This window comes from Pseudorasbora parva, chromosome 14 (assembly GCF_024679245.1).
Source record: "Pseudorasbora parva isolate DD20220531a chromosome 14, ASM2467924v1, whole genome shotgun sequence".
NCBI lineage: Eukaryota > Metazoa > Chordata > Actinopteri > Cypriniformes > Gobionidae > Pseudorasbora > Pseudorasbora parva.
In genome coordinates, this window is record NC_090185.1 from 21,890,224 (window position 1) to 21,908,523 (window position 18,300).

The window sequence follows — 18,300 nt, forward strand, 5'->3', positions numbered from 1 at the left end:
GGCAAAAACAACCATGCCACGCTCAAAATGACTTAAATCACCTTTCTTTCCCATTCTGACATTCAGTTTGGAGTTCAGGAGATTGTCTTGACAAGGACCACACCCCTAAATGCATTGAAGCAACTGCCATGAGATTGGTTGATTATATATATATATATAAGATAAGATAAAAAAATATTTTTTAAATTCATAAAAAGAAAATATAATTTGCCTGGAAAAGTATTATACCTATTTATGCAATATATGTTAACTTAAAAAAATTGCAAAAAAATTATATAAATTGAAGCAAATTTGACAGGCCAAAAAAGTTCCAGCCAGATAGATCTCAGTGGATAAGATATAGCTACATATAAAATATGAAAAAAAATTTGAAAAAAAAAAAAAAAAAAAAAAAAATATATATATATATATATATATATATATATATTTTTTTTTTTTTAACAAAAAAGTTTAGTTAAACAATATATTATTAAAATATAAATATAGCCTAGAGAGAGAGAGAGAGAGAGAGAGAGAGAGAGAGAGAGAGAGAGAGAGAGAGAGAGAGAGAGAGAGAGAGAGAGCTCCTTTTCGCTGTTTCACTTTAACTACATCCATAAACTAAAACCCGTGTATGCTTAATAATTAGATGTCTATTTAAAGTATCGAATAAGGTTTTTATACAATGAATGACAATATAAAGTAATGGCGGAGCCAATATAAAGTAATTTTTGCAGCCAATGAAACTCGATAAGGCCGGTGCAAAACTCAGTACAGGCGGAGATGATGGGCGTCTCTTTCAGCCAATGGGAACGCCAGAGGGGCGTGGCATTTTCTATATGACGACGTTGCTGTAGGAATAGCAGGAGATGATTGACGTCTCTTTCAGCCAATGGAGACACCGAAGGGGCGTGTTTTTTTGCTGTATGATGCTGCTACAGTATGAACAGCTGGAGATGCGTTGTTGTCAAAAGAGCTCGACGATCATCAGGTGATGTGAAGTCAACCAACTCATTCAACTGATTCATCTTCTTTTGCTGACTGGAGACGCTGTTCTGAACGACTCAACCGACGGGTTCATTGTCAAAACCAGGTAAGATAGTGTCTTTTTAAAATGTAGTTAGGCCTATATATAATAAGTACGTAACAGCTAGCTATAGTTTTGCGTTATGAGGTATGAGATATATCTTACATGACTGAGTGACCCTGGAAAAGGAGGGTTATTGGAATGACAGGTTGAACTATTTAAATACGCTAAATATTAATATTTGATAGCATATATATATATATATATATATATATATATATATATATATATATATATATATATATATATATATATATATATATATATATATATATATCCTACAATTGAAGCATAGGACAGAAATAAGGCCTTTTGTTCACTCACTAGTTCAAATCAAGCCACCATCGATGTGTTACCTTGAGAATGTGAGAAACTAACGCAGAATGCTTTATTTATTACATAAAGTGTTTTAACACTTTCCCCCTCAAAACATATGGCATATTTACCATTTTTATGTTATTTCAAGATGATTATTTGATCCTTAGGGATATGCAATTACATGTATTACTTATTTTACAAATCAACTCATATTGCATTATAAAATGTACAGTTTTATAGTATGTACACTCATTTGGAATCAAACCTAGAACCTCTGCACTTGAACAGCCTACAAAGGTCAACCAAAAGGTGAAATCCTGTGCAAAACACATTTGTGTCATCTAATAGATGTTCTTGCACCTGGATGTAATTTTACACCCTAGGGACGTTTGCTGCATTTTGCAAAACACAGAAACCATATGTTTACTGCATATCTTAAACTGGCTTGATGTGCATTTACTGCAGCATAATTTAAGTGTTTTAATAATAATACACACAATAGTATTGTGCCATAACCATTAAAAAAGCCCATGAAGCCTTCCTTTTGCTTCTTGAGGTTCTTAGACCGTTTGCTCTTGGTATGCAAATATAAGTCTTACTTACTATTTCTGGCTCAAGCAGGTTTCTCATCCCACCGATACATGCGCATACAAACCATTAGCTACAGCCACCAACAGCTGAAGTGTCTGCATGCTACAGGTGCCAGTTGCATATGGTTTTTGGCGTCCTTTAGCAAGTTATTGTGTTCTAGAGCTCATTTATTTGCGTTCCCCTGCTCCAACAGCTTTGACAAAGGTGTTTGTTGTTGGAGCTCTGGTGGTGTTGTCCCCATGAGGGACCCAGCACTCCGGCCCCAGAGCGAGTGCTGCATAACACTGCCAACTGTTTGTGTGTATTCTTTTCCACTGTCTGGCCTCTGGGAGAATCACACAGGAAGCTGAATGTACACGAGGGCAGACAGGATCCAGAAGGTGCAATAGTTGCATTATTACGTACTACATCTTTAAAAAAATTATGTGCATCCCACCGGAATCAGTAAATTACACTCGAAAATGCTGTTTGCTGTATGCATTAGCTAATTTAACAAAGTAAATTAGGCAGCACAATTTGTAAAAATGTTGACTCTATTTCATTAAGAAAAATGTGTTTTTTTAATGCATTTGTTTTACAGTAGCATTTGTAAAACTGAATAGTGGATTTCCAGTTCCCGGTATGATTTGAATGTTGTTGTTGTTTTTGCATGTTATGTATAAATAAGAAAATATATATTATTTCATAGATTATATATTTATATCAAATGTATATTAATGGTCACATTTTCTTTTTTATTATTCGGGTCCAATTGCCACTTTTAATTAACTACTTTGACATTCGCTGATTATTAATTACTACTTATTAATCGTTAGTAAGGTTGTTAAGTTTAGGTATTAGGTAGTATTATGGTCATGCAGAATAAGACATTAATATGTGCTTTATAAATACTAATAAACAGCCAATATCCTAGTAATATGCATGCTAATAAGCAATAATAGTGAGAATTGGACCACAAACTAAAGTGTTACCATTTTAACATAGATTTATTATCAAGCTTGACGACCAAAGGTGATTTCTAACACATTATGGCGAATTAGTTGCATGGTAAATTGGTTGAGTTCGTTATATTTGATTCAAAAGAAAATGTATGATTCTCACCCCTATAACCATCGGTGGGGCTTAAGCAGATCGTATGAAAACATCTTTTTAGGACTTCAGCTAAGCTAGTTTACTAAGTATGAATGAGAACATGAATGAGAACGTACAAATTCACCAAAACTTAAATTAGTTATGAATTACCATGAGAGTGCATGACATTTCTGTCTGTGGTTATGTCTACTATAGCATCACAAATCAGTTTGATGAGACAAGTCACTGAAAACAAGAGTTAAAGATGAACATGAGACCCAAGAGCAAATGCTTTGACAAATTTGAGGAACTTTAAACTTAGCCCAACACATAGTTTAGTGATAGCAATCTTGTCACAAATGCTCACTTCCTCGCATTACATTTATATCTCATGACCAACTGCCTGACCCTGATGCACTAGGCCACCTGTCAAATACTTTAGGTGTGTGTATGGAGAATATCATACTAGTATTCTCTTTATATGGTTATAATGGCAAAAAACAAGGATTCTTCAACTTGTCTGCCTGTGTGCCAAGGGGTGGGTGTGAGGGCAACGGGCACTCATGGATCGTGGGAACAGCGGCGCTCTCTCCGCAAACCATTGGCTTTGAGATTTTAAAAATAGATGAGGTTACACGTCTAATATGAGAGGGAAAAAGCATAGCTGAAGTCCTGGGGCTTTTACATTAGCGCTTAGCCACTATGTTAACGACAAGCGTTCGCTGAAAGACATTTCCCGGTGGGATTGGTAGCTAATACATTAGTAAAGACAAATTTATGATTGTATTTCACTGATTAACAGGCCTATTAGAAGCTGCAAATGACGCTACAAGCCTAGCGTAAAGTTCTTGATTTCGTGCTTCTTGTCAACATCAAATGGCTGTTGTTCTTGTTCAGATACGTCAAGATGTTTTCATATTCATGTTTCTTTGCTTTTTATGTCAGCTAATAGAATCTCATTGTCATCAAATGCGGCTAACATCTTAGCAGTTCTAGCTACAATACTGTAACTCACTAAATTGTTAGCTACTAGCATTTTAGCTTTAAAAATTGTTATTCTAGTGCAACTTCACTATCAAATGTGCTTTAAAATAGCAATTGAGCAATGTTGTTAGCTTTAGCTACGAGCAATTACCCAGGCTAAGGTCTGTGAACTCCATCACCAATGATCTCTAATTGGTTAAAACCATTCAGTTTCTGATGAATGATGACCCTCAACTAGGATACTTTACAACCCCTCACCCACCCCACCCTAAAATCAACTGCTGATGTCCATTTCGCTCATGGGAGAACAGGGGGTGGACAGGAACTTTCCCTTCATTGAAACACTATTATTCTAAGCGCGGTTGTAACGCTAATGCTAACTTTACTCTACCTTTAAATGGAGATGACATATTTTTAACCCGTGCCCTGTGGAAACGCTGATGTTTGTGCTGGTATAACCCAGACTGCGGGGGTGTTAGCCTGCGCGCCCTGGGCTAACTTTACTCCCAACTAACCCTCTGGAGGGTATAAGTACACAAACGTCCGTAATCCTTGGTTGGGAAGAAAGTTGGTATTGGTTGAACACATCACGCATGAGCAGTTCCCATTATATTTACAAAAGCAATACATATGTTTCTGCATAAATATGAATATTGTAAATGGTTATATAGATATATAATATTTTACTACAAAATATATTGTATTTCTTCTATTTATTATGTAAATTTTATTGTGTGTGTAAATTATGTAAACATTTAAAAAAAGTGCTACACATGCCACATATTCTACTAATAAATTATATATATTTTTACTTTTCCATCCTGCTGATTTAGGAAAAACACACTCCGAACACAAAGCATCATGGGGCGGAAGAAAATACAGATATCTCGGATTCTTGACCAGCGAAATCGACAGGTCTATACTCTTTTCACTTTGTTTAAATTCAACATGAAATGACACTCAAATGTTTTCTGTGTAAAACTAAATATATTAAGCGGGAAATAATGTAGGGTGGGGCTTGATTTTAATGTGAGTTGATTAGTGGATGTTATCTTAGATTTATTATCAGTGAATATTACTGTTTTGATTCCCCCAAACACTTAAGCGCAGCTTTGGTTTTGGCAACCAAAAAATGTTCTAAATAGAAAATAAATTTAAATTAAGATTTTTTTATAATATAAAACATAATGAAAACAAATATTTTTCAGTTAGAAAACCAGGTGTGTTTCTTTTGAGTTCATGTTTAATAAATCTTTATTTTCCACATATGGGCCAAAACTCCTCAAACATGGGCCACACCTTTATGATTTATATGACACACCTGATTAACAATTAATATCATCTGATGCACTACATCAGAAAGCAATATTTTAATCCAGGTCAAAATGATCTCATGGTACGAAACACTGCTTTTGCTAAAGGGTGAAGAAGGCGTACATGCAAAAAAAGACTCCAAAAAGATACAGCGTGAGAAGTTAAACCATCATAGCTTTGTGGCATCTATTAGATGTTTCTGTAACAATACTTCTGTGGTTTGTTCTCTTCTTCAAGGTGACATTTACCAAGCGCAAATTTGGTCTGATGAAAAAGGCCTACGAGCTGAGCGTGTTGTGCGACTGTGAGATCGCTCTCATCATCTTCAACAGCACTAACCGTCTTTTCCAGTACGCCAGCACTGATATGGACAAAGTTCTGTTAAAGTACACAGAATACAGTGAACCTCACGAGAGCCGCACAAACACTGACATACTGGAGGTACATGCCAAATCTCTCCCCTTTTCATTATTAATATATCACCAAATCAGGTGGGCTACCGTTACGGTTTCCCTATGCCTAATTTAATTGTAACATAACCAAACAAAGTCCCAATTTTAAACAGGCATAAGCGAGACGTACTAGGAGAATTTAAGTAATATGAACCTGAAGATGTTTTGTCCTGAACATTGCCTGTATATTTAGAGCCAAAATTCAGACCTTTAGTGAAATTGCTTTATTTTGCATTGTTTTCAAATGTTCATGTTATTATAATTATAATGAAATTCATTCAAAACTTTGTAAGATTGTTTTGTTGTTGCTAGAATTAACAATTTTATTCAGCAAGGACACTTTAAATTAGTCAAACGTGACATTAAAGATATTTATAATGTTACAAAAGTTTTTCAATAAGAATATTTTTTTCCACAAAATATTAATCAGCATATTAAAATGATTTCTGAAGGATCATGTGACACTTAAGACTGGAGTAATGATGCGTAAAATTCAGCTTTGCGTCACAGGAATAAATTACATTTTAAACTATATTCAAATAGAAAAAGTTATTTGACAATTGTAATAATATTTCAGGATATTACAGTTTGAACTGTATTTTTAATAAAATAAATGCAGCCTTGGTCCGCAGAAGAGAGACTACACAAAGTAACAAACTAACACAAAATAAAAAAACTTACTGATCCTACATTTTTTAACGTTAGTATGTATATTAGTTATAAAATAACAGCATATATATTTTTGGTGCACTGTTTATATTTAGCCTATATACAAGTTCTGTCAAAACCATTACTTGACTGCATCTAACATAAAGGTTTGTGTGTGTGTGTGTGTGTGTGTGTGTGTGTGTGTGTGTGTGTGTGTGTGTGTGTGTGTGTGTGTGTGTGTGTGTGTGTGTGTGTGTGTGTGTGTGTGTGTGTGTGTGTGTATATATAGGAGCTATGGTGCTCATATGGGAGACAGAGGTTCGAAATTGTCGTGTGTCATGTCCTAATCCAATTTCTGCTCCTTCCCCCCAATTTCATACTATTCTCTCTTTTCTCTTCTCTTCCACCCTCTTTCTCTCTGAGTGCTCCAGACATTGAGAAGGAAAGGATTGGGGCTGGATAGTTCAGAGCTCGATCACGAAGACAGCGTGCCAATGGGAACAGAGAAATATCACGACGGCATGGACCTCTCCATTGCTCGGCAGCGCTATTATGTTAGTAAAATCTTTCAGATAACAATTTCTGAACCGAAATGAAACAAATGCATGTTCTTCTGAAGTAATGTTACAAATCCATTAGGCTCCATCACTCCTCCCTTCAGAAGTGATGGGTGCAAGTACTGAAAATGGCTACAGCCACGCCTCCAATCCAAACTTAGGGGCCCATCGGACTCCATCTTACAAACCTTTGTGCAGCAGGCCGGGCTCAACCGGTTCTGTCAGCTCAAACTCTCATCCGGCCCTCATGGGACCGCATGCAGGTAAGGTCCATGTCATTTAAAAACGACCAAGAATACATTACTAGCCTAAACATTTGATTACATTACTAGCCTTTAAATGTATCACACAATGTATCTTCAATCATTTTTTTAAATAACGTAACAGAAGTTTGGCAATGCTGGCAGTAGACATAACGATTGCTATTCATATCAGATAATGGTGGACACTATAACTTGGCAAGTAGAGTAGTAACTGGTTTAGAGATTGGTGTTGTTACCAACATAAACATTGTTTTTGAACCTAATCAGTGCACAGAAAATGTAATTCTATGCAAATGTTGATTCATGTTTTATTACGGGTACTGTCGCTTTCCCGTTTTGATTGAAAGCTATAGACTAGGGGTGTCCAATCATGCTCCTGGAGGGCCACTCTTAGTCTAGTCGAGATCTTAATAAGCATACTAGAAACGTCCAGGCAAGTTGGAGCTAAACTCTGCAGGACAATGGCCCTCCAGGACCGAGTTTAGACACCCCTGCTATAGACTTTATGCCCAAGAGAAACAAGCATGCAGCCATCTTTAGAATATTGTCTTTGAACTTCCTTTTTTGCAGTAACTCTGTATATTTCTATGGCACCACTTTCAAAGAATAATCAGCTGGTGAAGTGGATTTACTTATTGTAAAGTTAACACAGTTATCACATGCATTGTAATGTTTGAAGCAGATGTCAAAACAAATGTCTTTACACCGGGAAGATTTTAAAATAAGCCGTTCATTCAGAAATCCATAAGATCTTATTTTCATGCTCTGGAAATACAATACAGGCCCCAGTGAGTGCAGCACTGAAAAGAGTCAGGGCTATATAAAGTGGAAGAAAAAGGGGTAAGATCCACAAATAACTTTTTTTTACTTGTGCCTTTAGATGTCAGAATCTAAATGTAATAAAAGGTGGTCTTCATTTGTAATGTTGCCCTTTGAAGTGAAACAGACGTTTATGGTTTGGTTATGGTTAAGCATACAGGCTGGACTGGTGGGCCTGGGCCTACCATAGACAATATTTGAAATTCTTGCACTGCTCTGCTACAATCCATTACGCTACGCTCTGTATGTTGGATGTAAAAAAGGTTTAAAAGTTACATATTAGGTTACATAATAATTGTGACTTTATATCTCACAATTCTGGCTTTATGTCTCGCAATTCTGGCTTTAAATTTCGCAATTCTGACTTTATATCACACAATTCTGACTTTATATCACACAATTCTGACTTTATATCACACAATTCTGACTTTATATCACACAATTCTGAATTTATATCACTCAATTCTGACTTTATAGCTCACAATTCTGGCTTTGGGCCCTATCTTGCACCCAGCGCATTTGACTTTGTACACCAACGCATGTGTCATTCCTATTTTGCACCCGCGCAAAGCGCACTTTTCCCTCCACAGAAGCACGTCGCTAAACTAGTGAATGAACTTGCGCTCCTTGGGCGGTTCAGCGCAAAAAATGAGGCGTGTTCCAGCGCAAACAATCCCAGGTGCTATTTTGCTGTTCCATTAAACAATTGCGCCACTGACCAGAAAAAACCTAGTCTAAAGTCAGTGGCACGTTGCGCGTTGTTCATTATGCTATTTTAAGGGCGCATGCTTGACCATAATTTATAGCGTGCACAACGCGCATACACTTTGCTCATGTAATCTACACAGATGCAACAGTTATTTTTGCAAATCATAAATTTTACACTAACAAAATATTAACACATGAGATGAAGGAAATCATTGTGGTGTGCCACAAAGATGTGAAAAAATAGGCATAAATCTAGCTTACAAATTATTCATGCAAATTGTAGTAATTAAGGATCAGACCTGTTTGCCCAATAGTGTTAAGATATATATGTTTCTCCCATCCCCATACAACACAACTTCTCTGTCTTTCACTGCTCTTACAAGAACATCAGTCTCCTCGGCTGTGAACCGCTCCTGGCGTGCGCCTGGTAAATACGCCATAATAATAGCAATCCATAATGGAACTTGCGCACCTGCTTTTAAAGGGAATGTTGGATGACGCTCTGATTGGTTTATTCACGTTACGCACAGACCACACCTATGAATAATGAATATACTTCAGACCAACCCATTTTAGATTTGCGCCGGGCACAAGAGCCATTTATCCCGCCGGGAAAATAGCAACAGCGCCGAGACCCGCCCACAAAGTTACTTGCGCTTCGCGCTTTGACACTTGCCTTTCAGATCGTTAAAACAGGGCCCATAATGTCTCGCAATTCTGACTTTATAACTCACAATTATGGCTTTATGTATCGCAATTCTGGCTTTATGTCTTGCAATTCTGACTTTATATTTCGCAATTCCGGTTTTATAACTCACAATTCTGACTTTATGACTCACAATTCTGATTTTATATCACACAATTCTGACTTTATATCACACAATTCTGACTTTATATTTTGCAATTCTGTCTTTATGTCTCGCAATTCTGACTTTATATCTGTATAAACCCAATTGGGCTTCGTTCCACCCCTTGTACTGTATCCATGTGATATCCGTGCAGAAATAAATAAATAAATGAATAAATAAATAAATATCACACAGTTCTGACTTTATATCACAGAATTCTGACTTTATATCACACAATTCTGACTTTATATCACACAATTCTGACTTTATATCAAACAATTCTGACTTTATATCAAACAATTCTGACTTTATATATCACTCAATTCTGACTTTATATCTCACAATTCTGACTTTATATCACACAATTCTGACTTTATATCACACAATTCTGACTTTATATCACACAATTCTGACTTTATATCAAACAATTCTGACTTTATATCACACAATTCTGACTTTATATCACACAATTCTGACTTTATATCACTCAATTCTGACTTTATATCAAACAATTCTGACTTTATATCACTCAATTCTGACTTTATATCAAACAATTCTGACTTTATATCACACAATTCTGACTTTATATCACACAATTCTGACTTTATATCACTCAATTCTGACTTTATATCACACTATTCTGACTTTATATCACTCAATTCTGACTTTATATCACTCAATTCTGACTTTATATTTCGCAATTCTGACTTAATATTTCGCAATTCTGACTTTATATCACTCAATTCTGACTTTATATCACTTAATTCTGACTTAATATTTCGCAATTCTGACTTTATATCACACAATTCTGACTTTATATCAAACAATTCTGACTTTATATCACACAATTCTGACTTTATATCACACAACTCTGACTTTATATCACACAATTCTGACTTTATATCACACAATTCTGACTTTATATCACACAATTCTGACTTTATATCACACAACTCTGACTTTATATCACACAATTCTGACTTTATATCACACAATTCTGACTTTATATCACACAATTCTGACTTTATATCACACAATTCTGTCTTTATATCACACAATTCTGACTTTATATCACACAATTCTGACTTTATATCACACAACTCTGACTTTATATCACACAATTCTGACTTTATATCACACAATTCTGACTTTATATCACACAATTCTGTCTTTATATCACACAATTCTGACTATATCACAGAATTCTGACTTTATATCACACAATTCTGACTTTATATCACACAACTCTGACTTTATATCACACAATTCTGACTTTATATCACACAATTCTGACTTTATATCACACAATTCTGACTTTATATCACACAATTCTGACTTTATATCACACAATTCTGACTTTATATCACACAATTCTGACTTTATATCACTCAATTCTGACTTTATATCACACAATTCTGACTTAATATTTCGCAATTCTGACTTTATATCACACAATTCTGACTTAATATTTCGCAATTCTGACTTTATATCACTCAATTCTGACTTAATATTTCGCAATTCTGACTTTATATCACACAATTCTGACTTTATATCACACAATTCTGACTTTATATCACACAACTCTGACTTTATATCACACAATTCTGACTTTATATCACACAACTCTGACTTTATATCACACAATTCTGACTTTATATCACACAACTCTGACTTTATATCACACAATTCTGACTTTATATCACACAATTCTGACTTTATATCACACAATTCTGACTTTATATCACACAACTCTGACTTTATATCACACAATTCTGACTTTATATCACACAATTCTGACTTTATATCACACAATTCTGACTTTATATCACACAACTCTGACTTTATATCACACAATTCTGACTTTATATCACACAATTCTGACTTAATATTTCGCAATTCTGACTTTATATCACTCAATTCTGATTTTATATCACTCAATTCTGACTTAATATTTCACAATTCTGACTTTATATCGCACAATTCTGAATTTATATCTCACAATTCTGACTTTATATCACACAATTCTGACTTTATAGCTCACAATTCTGACTTTATATCAAACAATTCTGACTTTATATCACATAATTCTGTCTTTATATCACACAATTCTGACTTTATATCACACAATTCTGACTTTATATCAAACAATTCTGACTTTATGTCACACAATTCTGACTTTATATCTCACAATTCTGACTTTATATCAAACAATTCTGACTTTATATCACACAATTCTGACTTTATATCAAACAATTCTGACTTTATATCACACAATTCTGACTTTATATCACACAATTCTGATTTTTTTTTATCACACAATTCTGATTTTTTTTTTATCACACAATTCTGACTTTATATCACTCAATTCTGACTTTATATCAAACAATTCTGACTTTATATCACACAATTCTGACTTTATATCAAACAATTCTGACTTTATATCTCACAATTCTGACTTTATATCACACAATTCTGACTTTATATCAAACAATTCTGACTTAATATCACACAATTCTGACTTTATATCACACAATTCTGACTTTATATCTCACAATTCTGACTTTATATCTCACAATTCTGACTTTATATCACACAATTCTGACTTTATATCACACAATTCTGACTTTATATCAAACAATTCTGACTTTATATCACACAATTCTGACTTTATATCACACAATTCTGACTTTATATCACACAATTCTGACTTTATATCGAACAATTCTGACTTTATATCGAACAATTCTGACTTTATATCACACAATTCTGACTTTATATCAAACAATTCTGACTTTATATCTCACAATTCTGACTTTATATCACACAATTCTGACTTTATATCACACAATTCTGACTTTATATCACACAATTCTGAATTTATATCACACAATTCTGAATTTATATCACACAATTCTGACTTTATATCACACAATTCTGAATTTATATCACAATTCTGACTGTATGTCTCGCAATTCTGACTTTATATCACACAATTCTGAATTTATATCACACAATTCTGACTTTATGTCTCGCAATTCTGACTTTATATCACACAATTCTGACTTTATATCACACAATTCTGACTTTTTTTTATTTCACAATTCTGACTTTATATCACACAATTCTGACTTTATATTTCGCAATTCTGACTTTATAGCTCACAATTCTGACTTTATGTCTTGCAATTCTGACTATAGCTCACAATTATGGCTTTATATCACACAATTATGGCTTTATATCACACAATTCTGACCTTATATCACACAATTCTGACTTTATATTTCGCAATTCTGACTTTATATCACACAATTCGGACTTTATATCACACAATTCGGACTTTATATTTCGCAATTCTGGCTTTATATCACACAATTCTGACTTTATATTTCGCAATTCTGGCTTTATATCACACAATACTGACCTTATATCACACAATTCTGACTTAATATTTCGCAATTCTGACTTTATATCACACAATTCTGACTTTATATCACACAATTCGGACTTTATATTTCGCAATTCTGGCTTTATATCACACAATTCTGACTTTATATTTCGCAATTCTGGCTTTATATCACTCAATTCTGACCTTATATCACACAATTCTGACTTTATATTTTGCAATTCTGACTTTATGTCTTGCAATTCTGACTATAGCTCACAATTATGGCTTTATATCACACAATTCTGACCTTATGTCTCACAATTCTGACTTTATATCTCGCAAATTCTGACTTTATATCTCGCAAATAAGGCTTTATGTCTCGCAATTCTGACTATAGCTCACAATTCTGACTTTATATCACACAATTCTGCCTTTATTTCTCGCAATTCTGACTTTATATCTCGCAATTCTGACTTTATATCAGACAATTCTGACTTTGTCTCACTTTATGTCTAATTCTGTCTTTATATCTCGCAATACTAAATTTATAACTCACAATTCGCATTCTGACTTTATAACTCACAATTCCAATTCTTACTTTATACCTCGCAATTCTAACTTTATTTCTTGCAATTCTGTCTTTACAACTCGTAATTCTGACTTTGTACAGTGCAATTCGCAATTCTGGCTTTACAACTCGTAATTCTGACTTTGTACAGTGCAATTCGCAATTCTGGCTTTATATCCACAATTCTGACTTTATAACTCACAATTTCAACTTTATTACAATTGCGAGAATAAAAGTCAGAATTGTGAAATAATAAGTCACAATTACTTTTTTATTATTATTCTGTAGCAGAAACAAGCTTCCATACTTTATAATGTACCAAGTGAACAATTAACATTTTGCTAACTTTCCCATTAAGTTATTTTCTCTCAAATTTCAATACCTCCATTTTTGTTGTTGTTGTTATGCAAACATTCCATTTTATCATTTTGGAAACATTATGAAAACATTACTTTTGAATGCTCTCTGAACGTTCTGAAGAAACATTTTGATTGTTTCGAACAAAAAAAAAGTTACATAGTTTGGTTTTAACTACATAAACAACTGCATATAAAGCATATTTGTGTTCCACTAAATGTTTTGTAGAAACGAACCACTGAAGCCGTTTACCGTATTGTACTTATTCGAGTCATTATCGGATGGTGTTACACTAAAAGGCAGTGGGGAACGCTCCCCAAGTATTTTAGTACTTGCGCACAGGAAGTTCTCATATATGAAACAGCCCACCATCTTAACCACACACACATACAGACACACATATGAAACAGTAGCTGAAGACTGAGCTGTGGTTTCTGAGCAGATTGTCACACCTGCTGGACTTTGATGCAGCGCCTCCATATTACTATTAGTAGTGCTGCATAGGAATATTCTACTTTAAGCAACCCGTGGTATGAATCCAACGCTAAAAGCTAGCAGAACTGTCACATGCATCAGAATGCAGCTTCTAATTGTGACGGTGGTCTTGAAAAGGAATATGAAATAGTTTGGTGTAGAGGTGAACGTTCAAGTTTTTTAACATGTAAGGATTTTACTTGAACCATGGGCGCTTTTCGATTCTTATATTAACATTATTTACTTTTTCTTGCTCAAAGGTCAGATAAAAATGGTCTTTGAATATTATTATTTTTTACCATGGATCGTATATTTTGTATACTTTTCATTAATACCATTTATTTATTTATGACTTTTTTTATTCTGGCAAAAATGAAACTCCATTATGACAAATAGTATTGGTTAACATCAGTATGTATGAACTAACATTAAGTAATGAGCAATGCATTTGTTACAATATTTATTAATCTTTTCCAGCTGTCCATTGTTTGCTCATGTTAGTTCACAGTGCATGAACTAATGTTACTTGATTTCCATTATGTATTAGTGAATGTTGAAATTAACATTAACTAAAATGAATAAATGCACAAAAAAATTATTTGTTTTCACAACTTTTTTCTTTCGTCAAATCAACTTTATTGATAATTAATGTGAATCAGATAACATTATATTTTGAGTTTCTGTTCATTAAACCAATCTCCTTTGTTGTATTAACTCAAATTTTTTATATCAATGTACTCAAAATATACATACTTTTTAAGTTAAGCCAACAGTTTTTTTTCAACAGTAAAAGTAACTAATGTTAACTAAGGAAACCTTATTTTAAAGTGTTACAAATATTTTTTTTTAATATGATAATGTAGATAAAGAGTGACAATAAACAATTTATTTAAATATATTTATTGAGTAAAAAATGGTGAAAATATTGTAAGTATTAAAAAAAAGTAAACAAAAGTAATAAAAAGTTTTTTTTCCCTCAAAAGTTAGTGTACTTACTTGCCAAGGAGATTCATGATGAAATATGAGATGTTCTTTATTTATTTGTTTGTTTGTTTGTTTGTTTGTTTATGAATGAAGCTATGATAAACAAAACTATCACTACATTTTAATACTATAACAATCTACATAAAAAGTGAAATTAACCACGTATTTCAATATTCAAGTGTTTTTTTATTCTGATTTTAATAAAAAATTGTTTTCAAAAGTAAGTTTACATGCTTAAAAATGTATGACGATTAAACGATTTTTTGTGAATATAACAGAAATCAAGAAAAATGTCACTTGAGAAGGTTTTTTTTTTTTCATTTCCAATCAACCTGTTAATCTGTCAAATAATGCAAAACATTTGATTGTAGGATACATAAATGCTAGCTATGAAATTACTCTTAAAAGACATTCAGAGCCATCAATAACATCAAGACAAGTTCACACTTATCAGCAAAAGGAGTTTCCATACAGGTGGCAACATAGATAGTGATTAAATGTTGTCTGCGAAGGAAAACTTCTCCTTTCAGAGAGTGACAGAGAGAACGGGAGAGAGAAACTGAAAGAAATAATTTCAACCACATCTTGTTTTTCACTTCCCATATGACTGAAGGTCTGGGCTATTCAATGTTTTCCCATGGCAACCTGAGCAAGGCCTTGGAGATGAAGACTCCGCCCCCTCTGAATATGACCAGTGATGGACGTCGCATTGATGCTCACAGCGGACTGTGTGGAACCCGCAGCAATTTGGCCAATGCAGTGAGAGAGTCTACAAAAGTACACACTTGTACACAGTAATGACTGTATTTGTCACAATACATAGCCTATATATATATATATATATATATATATATATATATATACTATCCTAACAGACATTAAATTAAATTACATGTAAATATATGCGAAAATACAAGATTTTAAGTTGTATAATAGTTCTAAATATAGACATTTCAAAATTGAGCATAATATTCATCAACAATATTATTTTGTATTATATTATATTATAAACCCAATTAAAGTACATAATATAATATACACTTGTGATATAGTATACTATATTATTATTATATACTTATATAGACACTTTTTATAATATAGTATTAATTTATCATTTTCAATCTTAAAAAAATATTATATTATACATTTCATAATATAGCATAATGTAGTATTAATGTCATTTTAATATTTGTCATTTCAATTTTTTTAATTATATTTATGAAAATATGTGTGTGCGTGTTTATGTATCTGTATATATGTCATGTTTTATTTCATAATAGCATAATGTAGTATTAATGAATACATATTACTATTTGTCATTTAAATTTTATATTATATTTATATATATTATAGAAAGTGTGTGTGTGTGTGTGTGTGTGTGTGTGTGTGTGTGTGTGTGTGTGTGTGTGTGTGTGTGTGTGTGTGTGTGTGTGTGTGTGTGTGTGTAGTGTGTGTAAAATGTAGTTTTATTAACATTTCATAATAGCATAATGTAGTATTAATTAATAAATATTAATATTTGTCATTTAAATTTTATATTGTTATTAATGTATTATAATATACATTTAAAATAATAATATTTTCATCAGTTTTACAAATAGTTGTATTATGAAAACTTTTGCTATATATATATATATATATATATATATATATATATATATATATATATATATATATATATATATATATATATAAAATGATGTAGTATTAATTCTAATATTAATATTTGTCATATCAATTTTAGAAATTATGATATTGTATTATTAAATCATTATAATATTATATAATATATATATAATAACCCTGTGGTTATTTACATGTTTTTTTGTTCTTTGCCTTCCATCTAGAGAGCACTCTATCAGAGTATGCATGCTGGGAGTCACATGATGGCAATGGGGAAGGCAGGCATACTGGGCCACAGTCTGGGCAACTACGGAGCCTCGGGTGGGGGCCCAATATTTATTCTGCAAAATTATAATCCACTAACAAAATAGGATAATACTGTTAAAAAAAAGACATTAACGGTCACTTTCTGTCTTAGAATACAGCCACCCGAGTTACACTGTAGGTTTTCAACGCAATTCTATGAATACCTGGCAACCTGTGTCTCACCAGGACGCCCACCAGTCCATGATCAGCCCTGGGTGAGACTTTTTTTAACCATATTACACATATATTATCATGCATGACATCATTAAACAATTGAATTCTCTTTTAATTTATATTTTATATGATATTTATTTTTCATGAGTTATTTATTACAAGTACCTCTGACAATGCACGTCACTGTCCACAGGATGGCATCAGGAGGAAGCTGCTCGTACCCTTCGCAGTGCTCTTCCCCTTCCTCGCCGCAGCACCCCTCCCTCAACCTGAGCATCAAATCAGAGCGCACCTCTCCTGATCACATGCTCCCAGCCACGCCCCCCAGCCATCACATGCTGCAGCACTCACCAATTGAAGAGCGCAAGGAGGAATACACAGCTCTGGAGAGGGACGAGAAGGGGGCTTACTCCAGCCAGCCTGGTCCAAACAGAGACTCCGGAGAGGGGAAAAGCAACCAGCCTCTGAAACAACATGACATCAGTAATGAATGGATTAGATAATCGCCCCATCCTTTTTTAATGAAATTCTTTATTATTATTTTTTTAATTGGGAGATGCAATCTTCATATTAAAAAGAAACATGCATCATATTTGTTTTACTTAACAGGCGACGCATAACATTTTTTCCCCAGCTATTTTTCGAATTTTAATATACAATCAATGCAGACCCTGTTTAGAAATGTGATTTCTGTTTTTCCTCACATGGTTTATATTGGCCAAAAATGATTTTCATGTAAATGTTCTTCACTCAGAACGGACTGCTTTTTTTAAATGAAAAAACAATGTTG

The 18,300-nt window shown here is 33.4% G+C and overlaps 1 protein-coding gene across 2 annotated transcripts; it reads left to right on the forward strand.

Moving 5' to 3' along the window:
• The first annotated feature begins 899 nt into the window (after nucleotides 1-899).
• On the forward strand, nucleotides 900-18,300 carry mef2b (myocyte enhancer factor 2b). 2 transcript variants are annotated; one of them, XM_067414801.1, is made up of 9 exons: nucleotides 900-1,072; nucleotides 4,864-4,945; nucleotides 5,582-5,785; nucleotides 6,876-6,998; nucleotides 7,084-7,264; nucleotides 16,021-16,184; nucleotides 17,255-17,351; nucleotides 17,449-17,551; nucleotides 17,704-18,300. In XM_067414801.1, the coding sequence occupies exons 2-9, from the start codon at nucleotides 4,892-4,894 to the stop codon at nucleotides 18,011-18,013; spliced, it is 1,236 nt and encodes a 411-aa protein (XP_067270902.1). In that variant the 5' UTR covers nucleotides 900-1,072; nucleotides 4,864-4,891; the 3' UTR covers nucleotides 18,014-18,300. The 2 variants fall into 2 exon arrangements, with proteins under 2 accessions (XP_067270902.1, XP_067270903.1); XM_067414802.1 differs by having other exon boundaries at nucleotides 16,021-16,166.

Excerpts from the sequence above, each read along its gene's own strand:
- mef2b (XM_067414801.1), top strand. The coding sequence starts at position 4,892 with ATGGGGCGGAAGAAAATACAGATATCTCGGATTCTTGACCAGCGAAAT. Across the intron at positions 4,946-5,581 it reads TTGACCAGCGAAATCGACAG|GTGACATTTACCAAGCGCAA; the intron begins GTCTATACTCTT and ends CTCTTCTTCAAG. Across the intron at positions 7,265-16,020 it reads CCTCATGGGACCGCATGCAG|GTCTGGGCTATTCAATGTTT; the intron begins GTAAGGTCCATG and ends ATATGACTGAAG.